The 23887-nt window shown below is 47.4% G+C and overlaps 1 protein-coding gene across 1 annotated transcript; it reads left to right on the top strand.

The window, feature by feature from the left end:
• The first annotated feature begins 2543 nt into the window (after window positions 1–2543).
• On the top strand, window positions 2544–23882 carry pde5ab (phosphodiesterase 5A, cGMP-specific, b). Its single transcript, XM_028984964.1, is given in 22 exon segments — window positions 2544–2740; window positions 5173–5746; window positions 8289–8378; window positions 8455–8485; window positions 8488–8525; window positions 8661–8750; window positions 9066–9203; window positions 12159–12226; window positions 14118–14226; window positions 14303–14375; window positions 15734–15909; window positions 16325–16384; window positions 17400–17546; window positions 18141–18266; window positions 19068–19162; window positions 19242–19329; window positions 19667–19767; window positions 19932–20009; window positions 20098–20161; window positions 22300–22374; window positions 22466–22549; window positions 22851–23882. Coding segments are annotated over 22 exon segments (2523 nt in total). The 5' UTR covers window positions 2544–2645; the 3' UTR covers window positions 22974–23882.
• The last annotated feature ends 5 nt before the right edge of the window (window positions 23883–23887 follow it).

Raw genomic sequence — 23887 nt, 5'->3', positions numbered from 1 at the left:
TCTTCTGGTCTGTTTCGGGGCCGTATGAGCACGTTTAAAGATGGCCAGTGCACGTGCCACACACACTTACACACACACACACACACACACACACGCGCGCACATTGGTGGGTCCTGTTCTTGCCCGGGCGGAGAGGCCGAGGGTTTACATACACCGCGCTGTATAATCGGCCCGAGGAGTCATGCTGAGGAATGGAGTGTTGTTTGACGTCTGACCGACGTGGCCCCGCCCACCTCCTCTTTGTCTGGACAGTGTGTGTGTGTGTGTGTGTGTGTGTGTGTGTGTGACAGAGAGAAATTGAGACGGCAGGACTGGGAAATGTACTGGGGGAAAGAAACTCAGTTTATTACATGACATGCGGAATTAAATGGGTTTATGTGTGTAAAAATACAATATAAATAAAAAATTACAATCATTAAAATAACAATAGAATTACTATTAACATCGAAGTAAGCATGGTTACATATATACAACTATTTATATGTATAGATTTGAATATATATAAAGTTCTGATATTTAAAATGAAGGATTTATTTATGTAAATAATAATAAATTGACCATGTTAACGTCTGTATAAAGTATTCCACGCGATCATCGGCCCTTGGAATGTTCTCACATCGCGCTGAAAGAAACTAGTAGTTCAGCGAGGTCAGGGGTCAACGTGTTCACACGCATCATGGGAAACGGCGTGGACCGATGGGCTCCGATATACATTCGATCGGATTTATGAATACAGTTTGCATTTTTACGGCGGTCTGCGATCAGCAGGTCAACTGGAACTTGTTGTTTACATTGAGAGATGAACGGATTTATGTCAGAAAAGTGAGAAGCAATCCGACGTGTTCCAGGGTATTGACCACTATTCAGTCACGTGACCAGAAGCCCGGTGGGTCGGGGTGCGCGGGGGGGTGATCTGTCCCCTCAGGCCGCCCTCAGACCGCAGATGTCTCCGGCGGGGTCTTTTTTTTTCCTCAGGAGAGCACCAGGCACCATCTGCTGGTAAGGTTACACCGCGGCATGGGAGCCCCGCGCTGGAGGAGGGGCGGGGGGGACCACCTCCGTGATTCGCCAAAAATTCCTCCTCGGATCCAGGGCGCACGCTCCAGGCTTATTCATTTTATTCCTTTTATCCTTTATAAATAAACAAGTGAATGTCCCAGTTATGAATGATCATGTGAGTGACTTACTTGAGTGACATACATAAAAATAGGTCAGATGCATCAGTGTGTGACGGTCCATGTTGGTCCGGGCCTTTTTCACTCTTGCTCCCCACCTGGGTTCTGGGGTTCATATTAAGGTGGGTCTGATTTGGAGCACTTCTCTGGTACCTGTGTACCACCCATATGGGCTTGTTACCTGGGAAGGGGCGGAGTCACTGTCATTTTAAACCAATTAGTGTCAGTTATACAAATTGTAACTCTGAAATGGATTGAGGGTACAAATTCTCTAAGGCTACATAGAAATAAACAATTTATTCCACAACAATTAAATCAGAAAAAAATATGTTTACATGCAAAACAAAGCTGCAAAAGCAAAATTTATAATAAAAAGAGAAAAGCCGGCGAGGTCCACGTTGGTCCGAGTATTTTTCGTGATGGTGGGTAAATCAGGGGCGACTCTCGCTCTCCATCTGGATTCTGGGGGTTCACATTAACATGGGGCTGATATGGACCACCTGTCTGGTATTTCTAGGCATAAGGATAAAAGTTCAGTTTATATCTGTCTGGTTACACATTTATAACGCAATTGTTACATAGACACTACCCTCAGTGACCACAACGGGGCAAATAAAACTGTGTGTGAGAGACAGGGAGAGAGAGTTAGTGATTTTGTGTGAATGAGAGCAAGTGTGTATGTGCGAGAGAGAGTTTGTGTGTGTATGAGAGTGTGTGTTTGTGTGAGAAAGTGAAAGTGAAGTGATTGTTATTATTAGACACAGCAGCACAGCACATGGTGACACTACAAAACGTGCCCTCTGCTTTTAACCCATGTGAGCAGTGGGCAGCCATAACCACTCGGCCACCACTGTGTGCGTGTGTGTATGAGAGTGTGTGTGTGTGTGTGTGTGTGTGACAGAGAGGGAGAGAGAGATAAAGAGTTAGTGATTGTGTGTGTTTGAGTGAGAGAGAGAGTGTGTGTGAGAGATGGAGCGAGAGAGTTAGTGATTGTGTGTGTGTGTGTGTGTGTGTGTGTGTGTGTGTGTGTGTGTGTGAATGTGTGTTTTGTGTGTGTGTGTGTGAGGAAGAGAGAGAGGTAGAGAGTTAGTGATTGTGTGTGTTTTAGAGTGTCTGTGAGAGAAAGAGAGAGTGTGTGCGTTTGTGTGAGAGAAGGAGAGAGAGTGTGTGTGTGTGTGTGTGTGTGTGTGAGAGAGAGTGTGTTTGTGTGTGAGAGAGAGAGAGTGTGTGTGTGTGAGAGAGAGAGGGTTTGTGCGTGTGAGAGAGAGAGTGTGTGTGAGAGAGAGAGTGTTTGTGTGTGTGTGTGTGTGTGTGTGTGTGTGTGTGAGAGAGAGAGAGAGAGTGTGTGTTTGTGTGAGAGAGAGAGAGAGAGAGAAGGGGAGAGAGAGCAGTAGTTAGAACGCTCCTCAGTACAGACCGCCGCTCCTCCGTCCGCGCTGCACCGCGCCGGTGTCCGTGTGTCGCCGCAGCATGGAGGGCGACCCCCTCGAGCACGACAGGATGGAGTCGTGGCTCGACGACCACCCGGACTTCGCCCATCACTACTTCGTCCGCAGGGCGACTAGGTGAGTCGCCTTATAACCAGAGCCAGGTACGCGGCGCTCCGCGTTCAAACAAACCGCTCGTCTCTTATAATTATGTCTTTAGATTCATTAAAAGTCATTAATTGAGGGTCTCAAAAACCGCGACTGGACCGCAAAACAGACTGAAACGAGCGATTTGTGGAAGAGCGCAGCGCTGCGTGATATTGGCGTGATGTGGCAACCCGGGCGTAGAGTCGTACGGAGACGGGGCACCCAGAGTTAACTAGTACCATAACCAGGACTAGTACCCTCCGGTATAATGTGCTGCGCGCGGTGTTAATTATCTTATCCACGCCGAAGTCGGAGTTAAATTGAACATTTTCGGTGTGAAGTCCGTAAAAAGTGACAATCTTTACTGTTAAATGACGGTGACTCCGCCCCTTCCCAGGTAACACGCCCACATGGGTGGTACGCAGGTACCAGACCCACCTTAATATGAACCCCAGAACCCAGAGTCGCCCCTGATTTACCCGACGTCATGAAGAAGTCTCGGACCAACATGGACCTCGCCGGCTTTCCACTGGTTATATTGAAGTTGTGTGTTGGTGTGTCTGTTCTGCTTGTAGGAACATTGTCCTGTCTGGAGTTGGACCAACTCTTACTGACTCTCCTTTTACTTCTTCCTGAAGCGGCTGGAGACCGTATGTTGAACTCAGCCCTCTTAAAGTGTTAAAGTTTGACGCTGTGAATGACGGAGTAGGATGCGAAACGCTACAAAAAGACCGTCGTGGTAGTCCGTTCTCTAACTCGAGCCCTAAAAGTAAGAGTAACAAGGAACCATTTTCAGTTCAGGTCATGAGGATAAAACCGATAAACCAGCTTTACATCTTAAAACAGGTGACCTGTGTTACCTGGGAAGGGGCGGAGTCACTGTTGTTTAACACTACTTTACTTTACTTTACTTTACTTTATTTTGCAGACGCTTTTATCCAAAGCGACTTACAAGAGGAAGACGGCAGCAATTCTCGTTCGATTTGTATAGATTTTGAGTTACAAAACTAAGAGCCCTGATAAGGCCCAACTTGTCAGGAAAGGGCAGTGGTGGCCTAGCGGTTAAGGAAGTGGCCCCGTAATCAGAAGGTTGCCGGTTCGAATCCCGATCTGCCACTGAGCAAAGCACCGTCCCCACACACTGCTCCCCGGGCACCTGTCATGGCTGCCCACTGCTCACCAAGGGTGATGGGTTAAATGCAGAGGACGCATTTCACTGTGTGCACCGTGTGCTGTGTTGCTGTGTATCACATGTGACAATCACTTCACTTTAAGGAAAAGAACATGCTGGGGAACTGTTAAGAGTTTCTTTATTTTTGTGATTTTGAGTGTGTGTGTGTCTGTGTGTGTGTGTGTGTGTGTGTTAGTAATACTTTTTAAACGAGTGGTCAGTTAGCGTCAGTTTTACAGACTTCACACCGGAAGTGTTAAATTGAACGCTGACTTTGGCAGTGCTGTTTCGCTGTGCCTGTTCCACGAAAAGAAAAGTACCGAGTTTCATTACGATTCCAGACATTGATTGGATTATTGATTATTTCCATGCAGCCAGGCCATCCGATCCGCACGGAATTGATTGTAAAGATCTGGACGTTCTGAAAACCGCATGGCAGTAAACTGTATGTGAAGAACAACAGCCGGGAGGTGCATCAGCCCCGCCTTGCGTGGGAATCTGCACCAGCTTGTCTGGCCCCGTACCGGAAAAGCGGATCCCGGCAGGAGTGGACGTCGGAGTGGACGAACGCTGCATCTGCGTTGACGCCACGCGGCATCGTTCGCTCGAACCGTCGGCTCGCCGGGGTCATTCGGGCCGGCGGCGGCCTGGCGGTTAAAGAAGCGGTTCAAATCCCGAGGCGCCACTGAGCCTGTCATGGCCGCCCACTGCTCACCCAGGGTGATGGTTAAATGCAGAGGACGCATTTCACTGTGTGCACCGTGTGCTTTTTTAAACCGGCGGCCAATGTGAGTGTTCTCGGAGGGTGGTAGTAGCCTAGTGGGGTAACACACTCGCCTATGAACCAGAAGACCCGGGTTCAAACCCCACTTACTACCATTGTGTCCCTGAGCAAGACACTTAACCCTGGGTGTCTCCAGGGGGGACTGTCCCTGTAAGTCGCTCTGGATAAGGGCGCCCGGTAAATGCGGGTAAGTAACTCGAGGGGAGTAACAGGCCGGCCCGCCCCGCGTTAAGTTTGTGGCCTCTCGCCCGGATCCGCCGAAACGCCTTTTACGGCCTGCGGGCTCGGCGGCGGCTTTTCATGGGCCTCTCCGAGCTCGTAACCTGCCGTTTTAATGCCCGGCGATGCGCGGCCTGCCCTGTTATTCCGGTTTCATGCGGACCGGGGGCCTCGTTTGATGTGGACGCTTGCGCAACGCCCTCCGGCTGCCGCGGTGACCGGCGCTCACTTGTCGTCTGCTGTTCGCAGGGAGATGGTAAACGGCTGGTTCGCTGAGCGCGTTCACTCCATCCAGCGACCCCCGATCGACCCCTGCCCCGACGCGCCCTGCCCCAGCCCGGCGCCCGGCACGCCCACGCGGAAGATCTCGGCGTCGGAGTTCGACCGGCCGCTGCGGCCCATCGTGGTGAAGGACGCCGAGGGCTCGCTGACGTTCCTCAGCGACTCCGGGCCGGTGCAGATGCCTCGGGCCTCCCTGCGGGGGGACGAGGGGGTGGACGGGGCGGGCCGGGGGGACGGGGACCGGTGCGCGCGGCTGCTGGAGCTGGTGCGCGACGTCTCCAGCCACCTGGACCTCACCACGCTCTGCCACCGCATCTTCCTGCACATCAACGAGCTGATCGCCGCCGACCGCTACTCGCTGTTCCTGGTGGGCGAGGACAGCTCCAACCAGAAGTTCCTGGTCAGCCGCCTCTTCGACGTGGCCGAGGGCTCCACGCTGGAGGAGGTGTCCAGCCGGTGCATACGGCTGGAGTGGAACAAGGGCATCGTGGGACACGTGGCCGCCACGGGCCAGCCGCTGAACATCAGGAGCGCCTACCAGGTGAGTCTTCATCTTTCTCCAGTTGTCTGTACGCCTTCTGGGCCGACGTACGGTACGGAACTTTAAGAACGTTCGATCTACCCGCAGCTCCCCCTGCTGGTCGGTGGCGGTAGAGACACAGTTCAGACACAGCAAGTACGGATCGTACGGGGATTCTGTATCGAACGAGTCGCTGATTAAAGCGTTTACATCCCGTGGGCGATTGAAGCCCGTAACTCAGCATGACGACGCCCTGTTTACGATGAAGTGATAACTTTGTGGGCTTTTAAAAAAAAGGATGTATTTATAGCAGGTAATTGGAAGTTCTTTCCATCGCGTCTAGAGGGAGACGAACCGAGGTGAGCGCCGTCTTCCTTCTGGAGGGACACCTGCGTCTAATTAGCAAGATCATCTGGGAGTCTAGAAGTTTCCATAACAGGGAAAAGCCCTACTGAGTATAGCATATACTCCAGAGATTGTTCTAGTTAATATCAATATAGCCTTATATATAAAACAGTAGACAAAAAAAATCTAATTAATAATGTTTATCGGTTTTTATCAATTAATGTCGGTAAATCTAGACGCTCATCTGGACTCTTCTCCGTCTTGGCCCCTCGGTGGTGGAATGAACTTCCCCTCGAGGTCAGAACAGCTCAGTCACTGAGTTTTGTCAAACAGCAGCTCAAGACCTTCCTCTTTAGAGAATATTTAGATGAACTTGTAACCTTCTTATTGTCTGACTTCTGTATAGAAACTATATCAGAGTGAATAAAAAGATTGTATTCATAGTGATCACTGATCACTTCATCGATGGTACGTTGGACGTCGCTCTGGATAAGGGCGTCTGCCAAATGCCGTAAAATGTAAATGCAAACGGTTATGAATCGTTTTTGCCTTTAATTATTGTCTGGAAACGCCTAGTCAGTAATGTCTCGAATTTGTCTGCAACGTTTACATGCATTTTATGCTTTTATAAAAAACTGCCTGTGGATTGAAGGCGTAAGTGAGGGGTGTTTTATGTGGTAACATCTAACCTGGACCGGCCGTTTGGTGGCGCATCTGTGGTGGTGGGCTGACTCCACCCTCACGTTTTCTTACTCATTTCTTTCTCATTTTATTAAAATTCCGTAATGAAGGGGCCGATGCATTTCTCATGCTGGTTTTCCGGGATCCCTCAGATCTGCAGTCATTGTGACAGAGGGTCGGCCTGTGCGCGCAGCGGGGTAATTAATTCTCCCCTCGATAGCCGTCAAGGGGTGGCGCGCCAGGAGAAAAGCATACGGGCAAAAAAGGAAAATCAGGCGCGGAGATGCCGTTTGCCGACGCGTTGAAATATGAGCGGACAGACGTGCGTCAGTGGGTCGGCCTTTGCTTATTTTGCACCTTTCCGGCACTGATCAGAGGCTTTTTTATGTCAAGTATGGCCAAAAACGGCTTCGTAATAAGCATCATTTATACCAAAAGAAAACACACGTACTACACACCATCAAACGTGCTGAAAAAAGCAGGACACTCCATTCATATCACATATCAATATTACATCTTCTTTCAGTTCATATGTCTAGATTTAGATCAATAGGCGATTTTAATTGATTTATTACTCTATGCAGGAACATGAAGCTAATTTACGTAATTTAACAAAATAAAAACTTAGATGCGGTTTCCCAGAGGGACAATGGGAACATTCATTAATATTTAAAAAGCCTGAGATGATATTCAGGCGCAAATGAGCTTGTCGGCGTCACGATACAGGAAGTTGGAGGACCTGCCTGGACTCTACCTGGGGACAGGGGACTTGGAGACAGAGAAACACACAAACAGTACATACGACTCCACCCAAGACCATGACCAGATCTAAGACTAGTTTCAAAATAGCCAAAGGACGTCTAATGCTGCAGGAAAGCCCTAAATAGGAGGGGCTTCAGGTGTGTGGAATCACGGGGGCGTGGCCTGCAACCTGTGTTCCGGGGAAGCCTCGCGGGATTCGTCGTGACAGTCATGGTAAACGATCTTGAGTTGTAAAGAGATGGGGTGTCACCGTACCGAGATCCGAAGGGATCACTGGGGACCCGCAGGAAGAACACTGTAGATGCTGATGAGTCTGGGAAGAAATATGAAAGGACCTCAGGAGGGTTTGGAATCAGCCATTTCACTCTCTGGAGAATAATTAACAAACAGAGAATGGTCAGAACAGTCTTTGCTTGCAAGTTAAACGCAAGAGCAAATCCTAAAATCCACCACAGGCCATACAGGAAGGTTGGGAAGGTTGATGACAAAGAATATACACGTACCAAGGAAAAAGTTTGGGTCAAAGCCTGGATCTGAACCATGTTGAAATGCTGTGGGGCAACTTTAAACTCAATTTCCTCTGATAAATGATTGTAGGAAACATCCCATTGAGGTTATTTCCACCAAAGATGGAAAATCGAGCTATTGGGGACAGCTTCCCTGCCATTCCCAGCGCCCCGGGGCATGCTGGGAAATGCTAACGAGCGGAGGAGGAGAAGAACCCAGATCTTGTTCTGAGGCCTGACTTGCCGCTTTGCTATGTCTGTGTCCACAGGACCCCAGATTCAACGCCGAGGTCGATCACATCACAGGATACAAGACCCAGAGCATCCTGTGCATGCCCATCAAAAACCAGAGGGACGAGGTGAGGCCCGGGAATCTCGCCAGGTCCGCGCGGCTCCGTCGGCCTTCACGTTGCCTTCTGTGATCTCTCTGTCCAGGTAGTTGGGGTGGCACAAGCCATTAATAAAAGTGTGGAGAGAACAGTGCCTTCACAGAGCAGGATGAAAAGGTAAGGAGAAAATAATAAAAATAATATTTATGACTGCAGAAGCTAAAATCGGGAGAATTAACATAATGTAGCTGAAGACCACGTGAGGTTGGGCTACGCTGCTCTGCAAATGTCGGTTTCTCCTGCCTCTGACAGGACTTTTCAGCCTACTTGGCCTTTTCCGGAATCGTCTTGCACAACGCTCAGCTGTACGAGACATCACAGTTGGAGAACCGGAGGAATCAGGTAGGCACTCGACCTTTTTGTCCTCGTGAAGTTGGTTCGGGGGGAAAAAAGCCATCACGGGAACGCAATGTCTCCCACGGGGATCAGTCAAACGTCACCGAGGTCTCCTGGATTCTTCTGGGCCGATGAATTTTACCAAAAAAAACCAGCAATTTGTTCCTTTTCCTTTTGAGTTGTTCTATCCCCTGCTGACCTGGCATCATTAGTTCCGGTGGGAACTGTATTTCTGGGTTGAGACAGATGATGGTGTCCCCAATCAGCTCGTATAAAGTCCTGAACGTCGCTCATCCTGTCTGTCTGTCCATCTATGATTAGGTGCTGCTTGACCTGGCTAGTTTGATCTTCGAGGAGCAGCAGTCTTTGGAGGTCTTGTTGAGGAAGATCGCCGCCACCGTCCTCTCCTTCATGCAGGCCCAGTGCTGCACCATCTTCATCGCTGATGAGGAGTCCATGGTGAGCTGGTCTTGGAAGTGGAAGTCTGCACTCCTGTGCACGAAACACGACCTGGGGCTGTGCAGCTGTGGCTAGACCGCAGAGGACTCGACACCAAGTCTGTGGTCGGAAGGCCTGAGTGAGGTTCAGAGCGAGTCGCGTTTGGCTCTAGACAACGGAGCCTTCATGATCTGAGAAGAACAATATGTCATGTGTGGCCTTCTGGTTGTGGTCGTAGCCTAGTGGGTAATACACTATGAACCTATGAAACAGATGACCCAGGTTCAAACCCCACTTACTACCATCATGTCCCTGAGCAAGACACTTGTCCCTGAGTGTCTCCAGGGGGGGGACTGTCCCTGTAACTACTGATTGTAAGTCGCTCTGGTTAAGGGCGAACCTCGTTGGTGGAATGAGACGGTACGCAGTCCATCCTGCATGGAGAACGCTCCACGCAAGCCAACATGTGACGTTCCCGCGGTGGATCCGGGGTAACGCGGGTTTCCGGCAGTGTGTGGTGTGGGCGTCCTGAAATTTGGGGAGACACTGGCCTCTTTTATTGCCCTCGCCTCGGCTCCGTTGAATTCCCTCATTATTCCTCCCTCGCTGCGAGGCAACTTTTCCCATCCGAAGAGAGGAAGAACAGATTCCTGTGTATCTATCCCGAAAATATGTGACTGATAGAGCGAGGGAGAGAGAGAGAGAGAGAGAGAGAAAGACTGTGTGTTTTGGATGGGGCACATCCTCTCTATATTCCACCCAGAGGACCCTGTAATGTTTGCCTTCAAGAATGACCCAGAAACGGCACGTTATTTTTGGCTCTCCGGGAGTGCCGTGTAGAAGTTTAAGCAGATATTCGTCTTTTTTCGGTTAATAGTTAACGTGAAAGAAGTGAGAAATGAGCCGATACCACAGCCTGCCGGGGGTTAGACGCTGCAGTGAAAAGGATCGTGGATCAATCAATGTGTGTTGTAAGGTGGGGCGGGGGGGTGGTCTCCATCTGTCTCATTTTTTTTATATATTGTTCTGGGGAGCCCCTGCAAACCCCAAATTTAATGATATAATGCTTAGTGGTGGACCCACCAGGGTGGTGGGTGGTCACTTTTTGCAGAGTAAAATGAGAATACTACTACTTATAAGTCTGTCGGGTCGTCTAGCACTTAACAATTTCCCAGCATGTTCTATTCCTGACTTAGTTTTGTAACTCAAGATCTATAGAAACCGAATGAGAATTGCTGGTGTCGTCCTCCTGTAAGTGGCTTTGGATAAAAGTGTCTTCTAAATAAAGTAAAGTAAAGTTTAGTAAAGTGTCGGGTCAGGTCAGGTCGGTAAATGATCAGTCAGCAAACACAAACCGCCGGTATATAGTACCTATCTTTTCCATATGACTCGCCGCATGTGAACTTGTGTTGGTGATTTGGTAAATCGTCGGATTTTAAAGATGCGAAAATGCCTCCATAGTGTCATTTTTGGTGTAGAAACAAATTGCAGAAACACAGTACAGGGTAGGGCTGAAAAAAAAAAATATATATTTCTTCAGTCGATTTTTACTGATATTGCCAGACCAAAAGCAAAGACACCCGAGATAATAAACAATTGATTGCAATTTGCCAGCTTTGCCACTCGTGAAAATGCCCAAAGATTATCATCCAGGTCGAGCGGAATTTTAGATCAATCATCAATCGTTTTACTCTCACAGCATCGAGATCGTACAATCCCCCAGCCCTTCATCGGGGAAGTTTAGCGATAGGGTAATACACGAACCCCGTTCTTGTAAGATCTATTGATTGGATGCAGAGTGATGGAAGTCTTAATGAAGCTCATACAATAATGCAATAAACAAGAGACACCCGGGGCACTAACTGTCACCCCACATGACCCAACGTGGCTGTATAACAAGGCCACGCCCCTGGAGCAACCAGACTATGCCCCTCAGGGGTCGGTTGGGGACCTGGTTGGCCCAGCCTATTCAAAATGCATCCCGTGGTCTATTTTGTGAGGGGGGAAGGTCACCTGAGAACATATCAGGTTGGTATGGCTAGGTTTCGAGGTGGGACCTGCTGCTGAAGCTCCGCTGGTGCAGTTCGGGTGTGTGTCTGAGGAGCTCTGACCTTTGCCACTCTGGTAGGAGGTCTGCTTGCTGGGCTGTGGTGATGGATCTCAGTGATCCTCGAGGTCAGGCCTTGGCGGCGCACCCGCCCAGAGTACTCAGAGCCTGCGTGGACTCAACCCAGCGAAGGTCTGGTCTTAATCTGCCTGACATTTGTTTTTTTTTTTTCCTCCGTAAGGTATCGGGGCGAGTCGGTGTTAATGTGCCTCTAAAATCGGAGTCGTCTGCTTACGTTCAGGCCGGTCCATCCGTCTTACAGTTTGGGTGAACCTCGGTGACAAATGAACAGAGACGAATTTGACAGGGGGCTTGTTAATGTCCCCGTGCAAGACAGACTCTTCCTCCCCGTGTCCTTACATCCTGTTTCTTTTCGCCCGATTTGGAAAACGGACGAGGGCGGGGGGTAGGGGGCGTGTTCAAGGTACGGGAGGACAGGTCGGATCGGTCCTGACAAGGGGTTAAGCTGCGTGGCCTGGAACGTGCACGTAAACGGCAGTTCTTTGGCCGTAGAGCAACATGTACCGTTGCGGCCCGGGGCCTCCGAGCGGGGAACTCGATCCGCACAGGAGCGCTCCGACGGAGGGCCGGAGCTCGGGCGGGACTAACGTCATTAGCGAGCCACCTCGGGGCCCGCCACAGCTCCACACCTGATCTGTCTGTGGATGGCCCAGGTTTCTGCACGATCGGTGGCCGTTTGGAATTAACCTTCTCGAATGACATTTAAGAAACGACATCTTTTTTTTTGACAGATCATCAATTACATAAAATAACGTAAAAGACATAACAAGTGAAAATGTGTTTTGCTGCTAAATGCTGTTTTTATGCATACAGGCGAGTTTAAAGATGATTGAACCTGTGTTTTCCAGAACTCGTTTTCCAGCGTATTTCACATGGAGTACGAGGAACTTGGGGGGTCAATGGAGTTCACCAGCAGGTACGAGACAAAGAAACCTTTCCGGACATGAAGGTGGGCTCTTTTTCACTCGGATAGGTTTATTGGAGTCCAGTTTCAATCGGTCTAAATGCCAATCATCAGTTGTAGGATTTTTTATTTTTTCTTGGTCAGATGATTGTTATCCAAGTGCATATAGCTACAGGGTCTAGGTTGCAAAGGTTGCATTCCATCAATAGAATAACATTGTCGCTGTAGCAGGGACACATCTCGCGGGAAGTAGGCGGGTGCATTTTTGAAAATCCACTCTGACAGTAAGTAATGCGCGGGATCGTGGGTTCAGTTCTCGGCCTCCGTTAAAAGCCCCTCCACACAACCTCCACACAGACCCTTCATCACGGCACTGTTTAGGCTGACCTGTCAGACTAGGAGATTTTTTTTCTGCACCTCTGGAGATCCTGCAGCTTTCAAAGTCATACGCCACAAAACATCTCCCATCATGCTGTTGTGATGTGGGGGCGCGTTACAGCCATAACTTCACTTTTGAAAGATGAGGTATATTACTTGCCCAATTGGGGGCGGGAAATCAAGCGGAAATGGATAACCAGGCCATACGCTCGACCTCGATGAGGACCATGTCACCAAATAGACATTTCAGAATTGATTCCTCCAAACACATAATCAGCAGGTTGCCAGTTCGAGTCCCGAACCGCCGAGGTGCCACTGAGCAAAGCGCCGTCCCCACACACTGCTCCCTGGGCGCCTGTCATGGTGCCCACTGCTCACCAAGGGTGATGGGTTAAATACAGAGGACACGTTTCACTGTGTCACCGCTTGCTGTGCTGCAGTGTATCACAATGGCTTCATATGACTTTAAGACTGATCCCCCGAGAAGGTAGCTATATGCTATGTTTATGGAATTATTCAGTACATCGTACCTCCAGGGTTGTGAGTTCACATACTCTCCCCGTGTCAGGTGCCGGTTTTCCTCCAGCCAACCAAAGTAGTGAACAGTAATGGTGGTGGTAGTAGCCTAGTGGGGTCACACACTCACCTATGAACCAGAAGACCCAGGTTCAAACCCCACTTACTACCATTGTGTCCCTGAGCAAGACACTAAACCCTGAGTATCTCCAGGGGGGGGACTGTCCCTATAACTACTGCTCGCTCTGGATAAGGGTGTCTGATAAACCCTACATTGACTGTAGGAGTGAATGGTGTGTGTGTGTGTGTGTGTGTGTGTGTGTGTGTGAGCATCCAGTGCCCCAGGATGGAATTGAGGGAGTTTGCTTTTTTTTTTTAAAGATTGCCAGTTTCTCCAAAATATAATTGAGGGGCATATTTCCCCCCCCCCAAAAAAAACTATGCATTCCTAATGAGTACTTGTTCAAACAGGGTAGGCTGCATTATCAAGGCAGCCTGGTTAGATTGCATTGAATGAATGCATTCCCTCGCCAGGAAAAACATTGTGGAATTTTTTTTAGGGGTGCTCGCAAGACCCCTCCATGGACGACCTGCCTCATATATTTCATCGCTCCACCGGTCACTGTACCCTTACCCTGAAACTACAGTAATATAGGATCACTGTACAAAAACAGACGTTGCAGATATTTGCACCCAAAAGAACCTCATTCCTTTACATTTTTTGTCCAAACATCTACAGGGATGTTATCTGGACCATGTTAATTTTTTATAGGGTGTATATATACACACACACAATCACACACACACACACACACACACAATGATTTTTACAGATTCCAGAGATGATTGAGAGAGAAGTGGCAAAAAAAGACAGACTGTGGAGATCTTCCTTGCATCTCTTCACAGTCTGACCTGACGGATTTGCTACTGGGAGAAATGAATGTTTCCACGTAAAGTCACCTAAGATCCTCTAACGTTTTGCACTTGCTTCCCTTTTTTGCCTCCATAGAGAGTACGACGCCAGTAAGATAAACTACATGTACGCCCAGTACGTGAAGAACGCCATGGAGCCTCTGAACATCAGCGATGTCACAAAAGACCAGCGCTTCCCCTGGACCGTGAGATCATTTCATCCAAATCAAAAGCTGGACTTGATGGGCGTCTCGGCGTAACCACCTCTTTCTTTTTCTTTAGAGTGAAACTCCAGAACCGGTTAAGAGTTTGCTTTGCACGCCCATTCGGAACGGCAAAAAAGATAAAGTAATAGGTATTTCTCTTTGGTACCTAAATACCTTTTCCACCGCGTGAAGCCCGCTTATTTGGTACCAACACCGCAGTATCAGTGGAGGTTATCAAACGTCTTCATGTCTGGTTTTAACCAATTGTCAAAAACGCCATTTAACTAAATAAATGAATTAATATAATACATGCATTTTTTCTATTGCCATTTAATAGTCTAGTTTTCAAGCCAAAGCAGAACCATATGTGACTTTTGTTCCGGGAACACTTTACATCACGCATGCCTCATTACAGCATGTGTTGGCCTGTTTATGCTTGTGTACGGCAAATGAGCGCTGTCCCCAGATGCCCTCACCAGAATTAAGAGATCATTCAAACTGATCTTGACAATCATTTGCATTTTGTGGGTCTTTTGAATATTTTATTAGATTTTTTCTGCAGTCTGGCCGGTTTCATTCATTTAATTATTCTGCTGTAAGAATCAGACGGCTCTTTTATTCAGAGGCTGATTGCTGGCAGTGCCAGAGTCAGATTATTCATTCAGCAGGTGAAGCATCAAACAAACACAACAGATGCGCTGGTCAGGGTCAGAAAAGAGCCTGAATCCGAGAATTAACATGCCCTTTATACACTGTATACACCACAGGTCAAAAGTCTGGACACACCTTCTCATTCGATGTGTTTTCTATATTTTCATGACCATTTACGTTGGTAGATTCTCACTGAAGGCATCAAAACTATGAATGAACACATGTGGAGTTATGTACTTAACAAAAAAAAGGTGAAATAAGTGAAAACATGTTTTATATTCTAGTTTCTTTGCTCTGATTGCTGCTTTACACACTCTTGGCATTCTCTCGATGAGCTTCAAGAGGTCGTCACCTGAAATGCTTCTCCAACAGTCTTGAAGGAGTTCCCAGAGGTGTTTAGCACTTGTTGGTCCAGCTCACCCCAAACCATCTGGATTGGGTTCAGGTCCGGTGACTGTGGAGGTCAGGTCTCCACTTTTTGTTAAGTACAGAACTCCACATGTGTTCATTCATAGTTTTGATGCCTTCAGTGAGAATCTACCAACGTAAATGGTCATGAAAATAAAGAAAACACGTTGAATGAGAAGGTGTGTCTAAACTTTTGGCCTGTACTGTATATAAATGTGTAATTTTTTTCACCTTAGCACATAAAAGCATATATAATTAAAACGTTCTAAATGGAAAGTACAGTGAAAGTACATTTGTTCCCACACATATTGGAGTACGAGCACCTCACCTCACGGGGAAGTGACCTTCTCTAGAATGGCTAATGCTAATTAGCATAGCAATAAAGTGGTTCTCTGTGTGTGTGTGTGTGTGTGTGTGTGTGTGTGTGTGTGTGTGTGTGTGTGTGTAGGTGTCTGCCAGCTGGTCAACAAGATGGACGAGGCCTCAGGCACCGTGAAGACGTTCAACAGAAACGACGAGCAGTTCCTGGAGGCCTTCGCCATCTTCTGCGGCCTGGGCATCCAGAACACGCAAATGTACGAGGCGGTGGAGCGGGCGATGGCTAAACAGGAAGTTACGTTGGAGGTAATACATTTACGCGCACGCTACATTCAGACTTTCTCGTTGTTTGTTTACTTCGATTATCTGTGTCGTCTGCATTTATTATCTGTATGTTGCCAGATTCCCGAGTCCAACAATTCATCAAAATTCCATCAAATTTCAGATTTCATGCACGGGAACTTCAATTTCCCGTTCAAAAGAGAGGCCGTTTCTGTTCGTCCTTGTCCTACATCTAGCCTGCCTCCCTCCGCTCCTCCTCTCGGCTCTTTTCTGAAACTGTCACAGTCAGGTGACACCCACTCACCGCCGCAGCTGACGATCAGCGGCCCACGAGCGTCCACTTCAGCGCGTGACGCACTTGCAAGACGCCCTCTGTCATGTAAACACGCAAAAAAACAACTAGGAATGACGTTCCCTCACGCGTTCCCTTGTTCTTCAGGTTCTCTCATACCACGCCTCTGCTGCAGAAGAGGAGACACGGGAGCTCCAGGTAACTGGGGTAAATGGCCATTTATTCATTTTATTGTCACCCAACGCACCTCGTGTTCAACAGCGTACCGCATGAGAGGGGTTTTTCAGCTGTGAGATGAAGGTCTTTCTCGAGCATCTGTACCCCAAAAAAAAATCCACTGATTATTGGAATAGAAAGACCAGAATGTGTTGGTAGGAAGAACACAATTTATTTATTTGCATTTTAGGTTTTTATTGCATCCTGAAATGCATATCATCGCTCTAAATGAGATATTTTAGGCTACCTTTAAGCGTAAAGCAACAGATTACAGCGACAGAAAAAAAAACTCCAAAATTTAGCTTGATGCATGTAGGCTTTTCTTATATTTGGGTCAGCTTGGTCATTTAAATGTGAACTAGTTCCACTACATGAATGCAAAATAATGTGCCATAATGATACATTTCCATATTTTTTAATTGATGCTGCAAGGCCAAAGCTGTTACGCTAGGGTGGTAGTAGCCTAGTGGGTAACACACTCGCCTATGAACCAGAAGACCCAGGTTCAAATCCTGCTTACTACCATTGTGTCCCTGAGCAAGACACTTAACCCTAAGTTGCTCCTGGGGGACTGTCCCCTGAAACTACTGACTGTAAGTCGCTCTGGATAAGGGCGTCTGATAAATGCCGTAAATGTAAATGTAAGGCCACAGAGAGTCCCACGAGTCCCCCTTTCGTTGCTCGGGATGGTATATTCCATTGTGGGGTTTTTTTTTGGGGGGGGGGGATAATGACAGGTATTGATTTATTTGGGACTTTGCAAGCATTGCACAGAACACATTTAAAATCTTTTTGTTTCATTTTTCTTTTCTTTTCATCGCAGCATATCAGCAGTGGTGAGTCTCAAACAGAAAGAAAGAAAGAGAGGGTGGGAGGGAGGGAGGGAGAGAGAGGGATGTGAAGGCCAATACCACCGTTATGTTCCCCGCTGAGTGCAGCTCATAGATAATTCATGGAGATCCCTGACCCCATCCTCCATTCACTCATCCTCTCCTTTTCTCCAAAGGCAGCCACCATTCCCTCTGCCCAGTCCCTGCAGCTTCTCGACTTCAGGTTCAGCGACTTCGACCTGACGGATGCCGAGACCACGCAGGGCACCATCCGCATGTTCGTGGACCTCAAGCTCGTGCAGAACTTCCAGATGAAATACAAGGTGAGTCGCCGCAACACCGGTGCTTCAGACGGAACAGCCTGCCACGTTGTGGGGTGGTAGTAGTAGCCTAGCGGGTAACACACTCGCCAGAAGACCCAGGTTCGAATCCCACTTACTACCATCGTGTCCCTGAGCAAGACACTTAACCCTGGGTGTCTCCAGGGGGGGACTGTCCCTGTAACTACTGATTGTAAGTCGCTCTGGATAAGGGCGTCTGGTAAATGCTGTAAATGTAAATGTAAGGTTTATTTATGCCCGACGTTAGTGGAATGAAGTACGAGCCGCCGGCCATTCGTCTCCACCCACTGATGTGATTAGCCGGGTGGGGTTTGTTCCGATCAAATCTTATGACGGGGCAAATTGTATTAAAGTCTTGAGTTTGATGAGGTGCAGAGACGGTTTCCTGTCCGTCCCGTATCCTTCTTACGTTTCCACCTCCACCCAAACTTACCCCGTTCCTGTTCACAGCCGCTGGTATTTTAATGTAATGTCGTGTGGGACGGGGGCAGAATGTGGAAGTCTGTCCCGGTGTCGCTCGTCAGAACGTAAGAATTCTGGAAGATGTGCGTTGTTCTAACTCGAATGCGTGAACAGAGCCTGTGCCAGTGGATCCTGAGCGTGAAGAAGAACTACAGGAAGAACGTGGCCTACCACAACTGGCGGCACGCCTTCAACACCTCCCAGTGTATGTTTGCAGTCCTCAAGTCGGGAAGGTTACAGGTCAGTGGAGTCGGTCAATTTCACATCACATATTAAAGCCATAATCCACCGGGGAGGCCGCGTCATGTCCAACAGCTTTGAATTCAACTGCTATTAAAAAACATATTAAATAATATTTCATTATACAGGCTTAACGTACTGAATACTGAATGAAATATGTATCCGTGTGCAGTATTTGACAGGTATAGGTACAAAAAATGTTATTTGATGCATTGTACATCATAGGTTGTCTGAAAATAACATTGTGTCTTCATTCATTCGTATATATTGTCATGATCCAATTCACTGTACGTTTAGACATGAGAGAAGAAATATAGGTGGTAGTAGCCTAGTGGGTAACACACTCGCCTGTGAACCAGAAGACCCGGGTTCAAATCCCACTTACTACCATTGTGTCCCTGAGCAAGACACTTAACCTTAAGTTGCTCCAGGGGGGACTGTCCCTGTAAATACTGATTGTAAGTCGCTCTGGATAAGGGCGTCTGATAAATGCTGTAAATGTAAATATAGATAATGCATCTTATTTGTTGTTTGCTGCACACTGTGCCTGCATCAGGCAAGGTTTCTCTATCTGCAGCACGCGTTTTATACCGACTGGTAACATAATTCTGTGGGAATTTGGCAGATTGTGTGATATTGAACAGAGCAGTTGTTAAAAAAAACAAAAGCGTTGTGGATATAAAGTAAAACCCGGGCTTAGGGGGGGTTCCTGGTTCTGCTGGAAAGAGGACATTTACTTTAGCACTCGATCACTAGAAGTAATATAACGGTTAAAATGTGAACTGTGTTTCTGACCCACAGAGCAAGCTCAGCGACATCGAGATCTTGGCGCTGATGATTGCCTCCCTGAGTCACGATCTGGACCACCGAGGGGTCAACAACTCCTACATAAAGAGGTATTGGTGCGGGTTGTGTGGTTATGCGGGGCAGGTGAACGTGCTCTCGTGAAGACCGTATTGTGTGTGCTGTGAGCAGGAGTGAGCATCCGCTGGCCCAGCTCTACTGCCACTCGACGATGGAGCATCACCATTTCGACCACTGTCTCATGATCCTCAACAGTCCGGTGAGTTACGGCTTTCTTTTCATCCACTTTTCGGCCATCGGGCCCTATTTTTAAAACTCCTGGTGAAGACCAACAGTGGTCAAAGCATGCTGGCTATGTACTGATGTAGCTTTACTTTTCCACTCTACACCCATGGGCCATGGCTCCATTAATCCAAATATTAAGCCAAGTTACATTGAGGGTCTTAACCGTAAACTGGCCTCCAAAACCAATGCACTTTTTGTGTTGTTTGATCTCTTTATTATCTGACAAACAAGCGTTTTAACAAGGTCCTACGTTGACCCATTACTTGACTTCAGAAGTAAATATGTATATTCACATATGCATTCTGTTTCAGGGAAATCAGATTCTCAGTGGCCTGTCTCTGGAGGAGTATAAAGGCACTCTGAAGATGATAGAGAAGGCCATCCTGGCCACGGATCTGGCCCTCTACATGAAGTAGGTACCAGAGTCCGCAGCTTCTCCTGACCTCGAATGAGTTTTTTTTCTGTGATGAATAAGAATGTCGCGAAGTTTACAAGCTCTGCGTATTCAGTGTTATTTTGATGTAAATACAACGTCCTCTTAAACCATAAGACCATCATTAATGGTCTTTGTTGCAGGAAGAGAGACAAATTCTTTGAACTCTCCAAGAACAGCGGGTTTGTCTGGGAAGATGACGGCCACAGAGAATTGCTCAGGTAGCTCTGCTTTTATCAGCGGGGGCGGGTTCGGTGGTCGGGAACTCCTTCAGACATCTAAACGGACCGAGGCGTGTGCATTCTACAGGTCAATGCTGATGACGGCGTGCGACATCTCTGCCATCACGAAACCCTGGCCGGTGCAGAAGAAGGTAAGTTGAAAGTTGAACGAGCGGAAGAACCCATTTGTGTCTTGTTTTGGTCGACCGTGAAGCGTAATGGAGCCATGGAGCCTCCAAATTGGGACACCCTCCACGAAGCTCAAACACTCTTCTAACGTAGGACTAGGGTTAATCCATGAACAGACCCATAGCCACCGCAGTCTCTCTCATTCCTTTTACTGCCTATGCTCTACAGGCAAACTGCAACACTCGTACCAGCCATAAACACCGGTGTATCATTAACTAAGCCTCTTCTCACTAGGTGATGTAATGCACCTACAGCAAAATAAAGCGAGTTCGTGGCAGGTCCTTGCAATAAAAACGGGAAAAACACGTAAAAAAAAAAAACACAACTCGTAAACGCGTGAGCTTGCAAATGAAACCAGAGTGTAAAGGTCAAAAGAGGCCACGTCCATCACGGCTGAAGACCAGAGGAGCAGCCTGGTGCCTCCTGCCCTGAGCGAAGGAGGAACAGCTGGAGCTGTCAGACGTAATCGGCGTCCCAGAGGGGCCGAATGAGGGAGAGCAAGGACGGAGGGACGCAGGAGGAGCGAGATGGAGGGGTAGGATGGAGAGGCGTCACCCAGAGATCACCGAGGGGTTGGAGAATGAAACCGGAAAAAAAAAAAACGAAAGGCGCCATATTCAATAAAGTGAGCAGTTCCACATTTAAAAATGCCATTTTAGAATTTATTAGCTTGTTCCCTTAATTCCTTAATTTTTTATGATTAAATCAATTTGCAGAACATGTTTGGTGGATGATGTGGTTTAAATGTGCAGCAATTTGATGAAACCAGATTTTATGATGGACTAGCATCACATCGTTGTGAGGAACGAGGTCAGACCTTCCTCCGAACCCCTCGACCTAATTTGTCTCAGAGTTGCCGGTTTTTGAAGTGCGTTTAGAACACCCCCGCTAATTATATATTTTCAGTCAGAGATCGGACCTAATGCTAATTATCGGGCACTTTGCTTCATTCTAGAACCAAGGTGACACTGCACGCCTAACGCACAGCTAGGGCTGCACGATTTGGGGAAAAAGACATATTGCAATTATTGAGATCAATATTGCGATATGCGATTGAGATATGATAAAGGACACTTGCTTGTATATCAATGAAAAGTCGCATACAAATTACTAATAGTGAAATTTTTAGTGAAACATACAAACTACGAAATGCCCAGTGCTTTCAAAATACAATATTCTACAAAATTAAATAAATCACAAAAAACTCTTTTACATTACTGTCGAACGACAAACCCTGGTAAGGCTAAACAACTGTTTTGATTATATTTGGCCATTATAAAATCCCGTATTATAGTTTTTAATTTAACCAAAACGTTGTTTGGAGGCTGACTTGAACACAGGGATGCATAGCTTTGCTAGCTTAGCTAAGGTTAACATTTGTAAACTGAGGTGAATTTCTTTAGGAAACCTTCAAAGTTTGAAAAAAGTTAACTAAACAGCTAAGAACAGTCTAAATAGTTAATCCCTACATCTAGCCAAAACGTTGTTTGGAGGCTGACTTGAACACAGGGATGCATAGCTTTGCTAGCTTAGCCTAGCTTAGCTAAGGTTAAGACTTATTAAATGGGATTTTATAATGGCCAAATATATTCAAAACAATTGTCCAGCCTTACCTATGAAATGTAATCCCCCGGGATCTGGTTTGGAGCATACAGCGGTTTGTACAGCCCCAAGCAGCACAAGAGTGATGCATTTTTATGCACTTCTCTCCATAGACATGTATATGCTTCACGCCACAGCAGAGCCTATCGCAATATGGCGGTGACGTTGACGTACGATGCAGCTCGTCATGCAACGTCTATCCAGTCACGAATCTGAGGTCTCCATTGAACCGAATCGAAAGTCATGTGACCAAACACGTCACATCCAACTGAAGTGAGACTTCAGTCAGCTCGCAAACTTTGAGAGAATGAGAGAATGGATCGGATACGATCCATTACGATTGCGATTAGATTAATCGTGCAGCACTACGCACAGCTAAAAAAAAATGCAACGCTAGCATCATTGGATGTATTTCTAAAATATTTTAATGTTTTTTTTCATCTCAAAATGCCCTTTTCCTCAATGTGAGCACGTTTCCTTTCTTTTTCTTGTACGACAGGTAGCCGAGCTGGTGGCCACAGAGTTCTTCGAACAGGGAGACAAAGAGAGAAAAGAGCTGAACATCGAGCCCATCGTAAGTGCTCGGCATGTTTCCGATATTCGCCGCTTTCATGCACTGCAGTGAAGCGGTTTCACGAAGTCGCAGCGTCGTTTTTCTCCCTCAGGACTTGATGAACCGGGAAAAGCGGGACAAGATCCCGAGCATGCAGGTGTCTTTCATCGATGGGATTTGCATAGAGTTGTACGAGGTGAGCAAAAGCCTTCAAATGAAGTATTTCAATCACGCGCTTTTCTCTTTTGCTGAATTTAACGTATGGAATTCACGTGGTATCTACGAGAGGCCACCAACCCTGCTCCTGGAGTGCTTTCTTCTTGCATGGTTTTTGGGTTCCCTGTTACCACATAGTTCTTGAGGTGGATCAGGTGTGGTGTAACGTGGTGCCCTCCAGGACCAGGGTCTGTGACCCCTGGCCTACACCACGTTATGGTTCCTGCACAAGTGACCCTCACGTCCTCCTCTCTCTCTCTCTCTCTCTCTCTCTCTCTCAGACATTGACGGGCGTGTCTGAGCACTGCTCCCCCCTGCTGGAGGGCTGCAGAAGAAACAGGCAGAGTTGGAAGCTGTTGGCGGAGCAGGGCGAGGACGGGAGCGCGGTGAACGGAACACCGTAACCCCGCGGGAGGGGCGTGGTGTCCGTCGACCCCGCCTTCACCCCGACCTCGCGCGTGCAGAACACTTAGAGCCAGTATCCAGCAACAACGTCCCTCGGGAGGCGACGCCCTGCTGACTTGACTTTTCCGATCATTCCCACGTCCCCATAGTTCACTAATTATTATTGGCTAATTGAGGACGAAAAGAGAATCCTTTAGAGAATGGATTTCGTTCCCGTATGTACGTTTTTTTTTTAACAGGGTTTGCGATTTCCTTTAGCTAAAGGAAAGTTCAAATTAGCATGGTTCCATTATGGGGTGTAAGGAGGGTTTTTTACACCAAGTCACTAGTCACCTTTTGTAAGCTTCCAGACGGAGTTCGCATTTTCCAGAAAGCTACGTTTATTACCGAGGCTTGTTTTATTACCAACTGTGCGTTGGACGTACGGATGTAGCGGCGGCTTGTCACCCCTCACCACTGAAGCGGTTTAGTGTGACCACGGAGGCGAGCACCCATTTTTTTTTTTTTTAAAAACACCTTGTCATAAGAGTGCCACTTGTATTTTGAATATTTATTTATATAACTTTTTACAAAGTTTCATGTTGAATGTATTACTTGGGAGACTTTAAAGCATTTATTCTTGCAAAAAACTAAACCAAAAAAATGGTAACTTGTCACTGCTAAGTAGGTAGTTACAGGCAATTATATTAGGCAATTAAGCTGATAATTGATTGTTCGACATTGTAGCCAATAAAGGGGACGTAGGACATTTCAGATGGCTGGACAGCTCGAGTCAAGCTGCCGACATTGCTGCTTAGGAACATTCCTAACCTCTTCTCTGATTGGACAATTGGATTCAATGTAGGCGGAGCCTCACCAAAGTTCGAGCCTTTCAGAACAATAAACAAAAACTCGGTTCCCGGCTGGAAGTCAT

The sequence above is a fragment of the Denticeps clupeoides genome, chromosome 1, assembly GCF_900700375.1.
Source record: "Denticeps clupeoides chromosome 1, fDenClu1.1, whole genome shotgun sequence".
Taxonomy (NCBI): Eukaryota; Metazoa; Chordata; class Actinopteri; order Clupeiformes; family Denticipitidae; genus Denticeps; species Denticeps clupeoides.
The sequence above is the reverse complement of the archived record's forward strand: the minus strand, read 5'-3'. Positions and strand labels throughout refer to the sequence as shown.